At 35.9% G+C, this 5,825-nt stretch overlaps 1 protein-coding gene across 1 annotated transcript; it reads left to right on the top strand.

The window, feature by feature from the left end:
- Window positions 1-1,576: 1,576 nt before the first annotated feature.
- On the top strand, window positions 1,577-3,230 carry LOC114269444 (expansin-A8). The gene is made up of 3 exons (XM_082882539.1): window positions 1,577-1,583; window positions 1,972-2,284; window positions 2,645-3,230. Exons 1-3 carry the CDS (start codon window positions 1,580-1,582, stop codon window positions 2,946-2,948), a joined length of 621 nt encoding a protein of 206 aa, XP_082738665.1. The 5' UTR covers window positions 1,577-1,579; the 3' UTR covers window positions 2,949-3,230.
- Window positions 3,231-5,825: the final 2,595 nt, after the last annotated feature.

The following is a 5,825-nucleotide window of genomic DNA, read 5'->3' on the forward strand; positions in this document are numbered from 1 at the left end:
ACAATGCAATGGTGGCTTAGAGTACTGACACAAGATCCTCTATCCCCAAAATCCCTATCTCTGTCCCAACACACTGTCAGCTGCCTGATCGTACTTTGAGATTCTTGTATCTCAAGATTTTCACCAGATCATATGGTTGAGAGTGCATTCGAAACAGAGGGCATTGATTTGAGTCAAAGAATCCAATGCATCTTTTAGAAATACGCAAAGTAGCTGCAAATCTGCCCCAAACTCTCCAATTAAACCTGTCCACATCACCCGTTAATCTAATCACTTAGTTGACTGTGTGATTTTAGTCGAACGTGAGGGGGAAAAACGTTCGAGCGACCGGCGAGCGGAGCATTCACACAACCAGTACTTTTGCAGAGTTTATAGACCGCTCAAGCGAAGGAAGTTGTGCTCGAGCGGCCACTCACATTTTTGAGCATCTGCTCGAGCGAAGGAAACTACGCTCGAGTGAGGCCCCTGTTTTCAGCATATTTGCCTAAGTGTTTTCAAGTGTATTTTAGCATCCTCATTGCATCCTAGGCATTCCTAGGCCATGTTTAAGACATCATAACGAGGATAAAATGTAGAAGCATACTAAGAACGAGACGAAATAAGTGAAGTACTACCCAAACGTGTGTTTCATTATGTGTATTTGCTATGTTGTGTTATGTAGGTCACACGTCGTACGCTATTTGATCAGTATGTTCTGTCTGTCTGCTTTTGGAGCCAACTGTGAGTAATAACTCTATAAAGCTATGTTTGATTATACGTATTTTCTGGCTAACTGATACGATCAGCTTTCTGAAATGCTATTTTATGAATCATGAATGAATGTCCATTTTTCTGAAATGTATTCGTGGTATCCCTAGTTCACATGGCCCTCGCCCGGGAGTAACAATACCATGGCCAATATGCACGTGGCCCTCGCCCAGGGGCAACAATACTGTGGCTTATATTCATGTGGCCCTTGCCCGGAGATAACAATACCGAGGTCTATGTTCACGTGGCCCTCGCCTGGGGGTAACAATACCATGGCTACTTGTGCACAAGATGTGGACCTATGTGGTCGTCGGTACTGATTATGCAAATTTGTTATGATATGACAGCTAAATAAATGTACCACATATAACTGCTATGATTTCTGGCCAAGTATGCGAATTTGAATTTGTTTCTGATTTGAAATTTGTTAAGGACATTATTCATTAAATTCTTTACTCTGTTATTATTCACTGGGCTTCGCTCACTCTATTTATATTATGTACATAAGTGACCAAGCTCGTGACCAGGCTAAGAGTTGATGACCTAGAGTTTTGGTTTTGTCAGCCACCTTTTTGTGCCTCCCGAGGAGGTTTCGGATTTAGTCAAGTCTTGTGGCCATTTTGTGTGATCGTTTAAGACTTTGTTTCCTTTTGATACATGAACAAGCTTTGGTTTATCTATATAGTGGACTAAGTTCCCTTTTTGCTTTATATGTAATGAATGTGACGTAAAACTATTATATGTATGGCGTCACGGTTCCGTATATACATTTTCGAATTTCTGTCCCATATATGTCTATACAGCTCAATGGACTATGTATGTTTCTGGCACAATGGGTAAGTTGGACAAATTTTCCATTTAGTACAGAAAAAATAACGATAAATAAATAAAAATTAAGAAAATGCATAAAAAAATGTAGTATTGACAACAATACTCTTTCTAGTGGCCCCATTTAAGATGAATATGCAGTGTTGTTATTTTGAGCACTTATCTGTAAATAAATAAATAAATAAAATATGTGATTTTAGAATTACTGATTTTGCAGAACAAAATTGCATCGCTTTGACCCATAACTTCACATTTTACTTATCTTGAGTTTTAGTCTACTAAAGTGACTTTGTTTGAGTTTTATAAACTTGACTGTTAAAAGAATGACATTTTTCTAGTAAAATTTGATAAATTTAATATTTTGGGATTCTAATACTTGATGATTTGGTGTGGCAGGAGGTGCATGTGGGTATGGCAATTTGTATAGCCAAGGCTATGGCACTAACACCGCAGCACTAAGCACTGTTCTGTTCAACAATGGCTTGAGCTGTGGGGCATGCTATCAGATCAAATGCAACAGTGACCCACAATGGTGCCTCCCTGGGACCATCACTGTGACTGCTACAAACTTCTGTCCACCTAACCCTTCTCAATCTAATGACAATGGTGGGTGGTGCAACCCTCCCCTCCAACACTTTGATCTGGCAGAGCCTGCTTTCTTGCAAATTGCTCAATACAGAGCTGGAATTGTTCCAGTATCTTTTCAAAGGTAAGGGTTGCTCTCTAATTACCCTCACAACTTTGCTAGTTGCACTGAACACAGAGAAGGGTGTGGACCCAACACCACTCTCTATGTTTCTCTTTTGTCATGTACAACTTTTTATATTTATTTTTCTGCAGCTAGTATTATATACATATACCCTCAACATTCCTAAAAGTCAAACAAATTTACTAAAAAATTAGTCAAAGCAATTTGCTTAATCTGTGCTAGTTAATTTGACTATCGAGTGAAAGACCAGTGAGTTTGTGATGTCTTATCAAGTGTGATACTCGGATTGAGTCTTAGTGTCAGTAGTTTCTCCCTCCTTTAAATTAACTAATGAATATGGTTGTGTGGTGGTCTTGGCAGGGTGCCCTGTGTGAAGAAAGGAGGAATAAGATTTACAATCAATGGCCACTCTTACTTCAACCTAGTCTTGGTTAGCAACGTTGGTGGTGCAGGGGACGTCCATTCAGTGTCGATCAAGGGGTCCAAAACAGGTTGGCAACCCTTGTCAAGGAATTGGGGTCAAAACTGGCAGAGCAACTCCATGCTCAATGGCCAATCTCTCTCATTTCAAGTCACTACCAGTGATGGAAGGACCATTACTAGTTACAATGCAGTGCCAGCTAATTGGCAATTTGGCCAAACATTTGAGGGGGGTCAATTCTAAGTTTTCACGACGCCATGGGTTAAAAAATTTGTATATGATGTTCAATTTGAAGGCGGGTAGGCATGGGAGAGACTCATGGAAATTTAGAGTCTATTGCTGTGGTGGCTAACTAGCACCCGCTTAGGCCTATACTTGTAAACAGTGATATTCAAGTGGTAGCCTTAGATTGAAATCAGGCCATACAAATATCATATAATGTTTGTAGATTTAATCACAAGTTGGAATAGAAACCCTATTTGTGGCAACTTTATATCAGTGAAATCCTTTAATACATTTCACTAATTTCTTTATTTTGATTTGTTATTTTCTTAATGTAGTTTTTTACTTTAATAAAAATCAATCAATGAAGATAAGGGGTAATCTTTATTGTCAAATTAATTGTTCCATAAAGTAATTTGATGGGAAAGTGTATATATAATTCTCAATTTTATTGTGACACAAAGCTGTGTCTATTTTTATTCATTTATATGCTTTTAGTCGTAATAAAATGACAACAAAGCTCCCAACAAGGGGAAAGAAAGTTTTTTCTCAAATATCTTGCTTAAAAAATTAGTTTTAAGAAATTCTATCACAAAAAAGTAAATTAAGTTTGGTTTAGTTTTAAAATTATGATTTAAGTAAAATTCTAAAGAACAAAATAAATAAATAAATAAATTTGAAATTTTTTTGTAATGGAGTTTTTAAAACGATTTTGGTTATGAATTTTGAAAAGAATTTTTGAATTGTGTTTTTGATTATGAGTTTTTTAAATAATTTTTGAATTGTGTTTGATTATTAATTTTAAAAAAAAAATTAAAAAAAAAAATTATCAGAATTACGGTTACAAAACTAAGCCAAACACGACCATAATTTCTCTTAGCGAAAAGTTTTTGTTAACATGAAAGTTACAAAAATAAATTAAATTCTATTGTACTTTTGTTTCATTTCTCAACTCAACAATCTTCTCTTAATTATTAGGATCCACTGTACATATCCCTTTATTTCAATTTTAGTAAGTTGTTTATGATAATCACCAATTGAAATAATTTAATTGAATTATTTCTTCACCCATATTAGACAAATAGGGTTATGGAAGTTTATCTCTTTATATTACTTAATTACTCTAATGCCACTGAAATATTCTCATTTCTTTTCTTTTAATTTTACGGATTGTGTCATATTAGTCCAAATAAATAACGACAGTTAAGTTTGATGGATGGAAAATCAAATGATATTTTAATTTAGTTTCTGTAGTTTATAGAAAGTGTCAATTTGATCCCTGTAGTTTATAGGAAAGTCAAAACAATAGGGATCAAATTGACACATCCTGTAAACTACAAAGACCAAATTGAAACATCATATGATTATCCGTCCATCAAACTCAACAGCCATTATTTATTGGACTAACATAACATAATCTGTAAAATTAAAGGGCAAAATTGAGCAAATTGAAACAATAGGAATCAAAATGTAAAAAAGGTAAATTACAGGGACTACCACCGTAATTTGTCCTAAAAAAACATTATTTGATTAAGGTTTTGTGATTTTTGGCTTTTTCACAAATGTTAGCATTCCTAATGTTAATGTATATATGGTATATATTCTTAGATATATTAGGTATTGATTTCCTAGATATATTTGTATTGCCTATGTTAGTTTTCTTATAAGATACTTTTTCTCATAGTTAGCTTTTTTATAGGATACTCTTTCTCAACCTATATATACAGGCCTTCTATTTATTCTATAAGATTAATTAATTGAATACAATACATTATTTCCTCTCTCTCTCTCACTCTCTCTCTCTCTCTCTCTCTCTCTCTCTACTATTGTAACATGGTATCAGAGCGATAGGTTAAGCTCTTGGTGTTCTTTGCCTTACTGGTGGACGACAACCTTGCATTGGCCGTCCGTCGAACCTCAACCTATTCCGTTGTCATATTTTTATATCAGTATCACTTCGTGGTGATCTCTTCCTTTGTCCACTGGTTTATTCTCACCCCAACATCTCTATCATATATATATATATATATATTACTCGCAATCTGTATTTTTTTTTTTTGTGCTTCTGCTCTACTCTGTCTTTCCCTCTGCTTTAACCTCAAATAGGTTTCTATCTTCAAACCTATTTGAGTTTGAGGGGTGTATTATACCTATATAATGGTGAACATGGTTATACACCAAGCAAACCACCTAAGTCGTCCCCTATGGCCCACAACTCAAGCCGCCTTCTGTGGCACACCACCCAAGTCGCCTCTTCTGGCTTACAACCCAAGCGGCCACGCCCCTTGGCGCACCACTAAATTCATCCCCTGGTGTACCATCCAAGTCACCCCCTGTGGCGCACTCAGTCATCTGTTGTCATCATCGTTCAGCACAATGTCATAAGTTATGTGTGTTTCATACTTGCTGGTTCAACATCCAGTCTCTACAATGGTCCGACATGACCCCATAAAATATTCCGACATTGATTCTGGCTAGTTCCTACAACGAACCGGCATGACCTTAAATTGTCCCGACATTAGTTTCGGTCAACTCCTATAGTAGTCCGACATGACCATAAATTGTCTCTCGGCATTAGTTTCGGCCTCTGATCTATTTCAAGAGCCCTTGAGCTCCCTTTCGAACTTTGCAATCTATTTGCCTTTATTTTATTTAGTTTTATTTCATGTTTTAGTTTATCTCTCCAAACTCAAGATGTTTATCTTTCTTGAGTTTGAGAAGAGATGTTAATGTATATATGGTATATTGTAACAACCCCGAACTATGATTAACCACTAAACCATGATTAAGATGCTTAATGAGTAATTAAGATAGAATTCTGAGTTAATTGCATGTGTATTGCATTATTTGTGATTATATCTGTCTGCTGTAGGACTATCTGTTTGTCTTTTTGCTCTG

This window comes from Camellia sinensis, chromosome 8, assembly GCF_055761805.1.
Source record: "Camellia sinensis isolate YWXY chromosome 8, ASM5576180v1, whole genome shotgun sequence".
Lineage (NCBI taxonomy): Eukaryota > Viridiplantae > Streptophyta > Magnoliopsida > Ericales > Theaceae > Camellia > Camellia sinensis.

What these genes read in the sequence shown, in the direction of transcription:
- LOC114269444 (XM_082882539.1), top strand. An exon ending in GTTCCAGTATCTTTTCAAAG is followed by an intron (nt 2,285 to 2,644) that starts GTAAGGGTTGCT and finishes TGGTCTTGGCAG; the next exon opens with GGTGCCCTGTGTGAAGAAAG.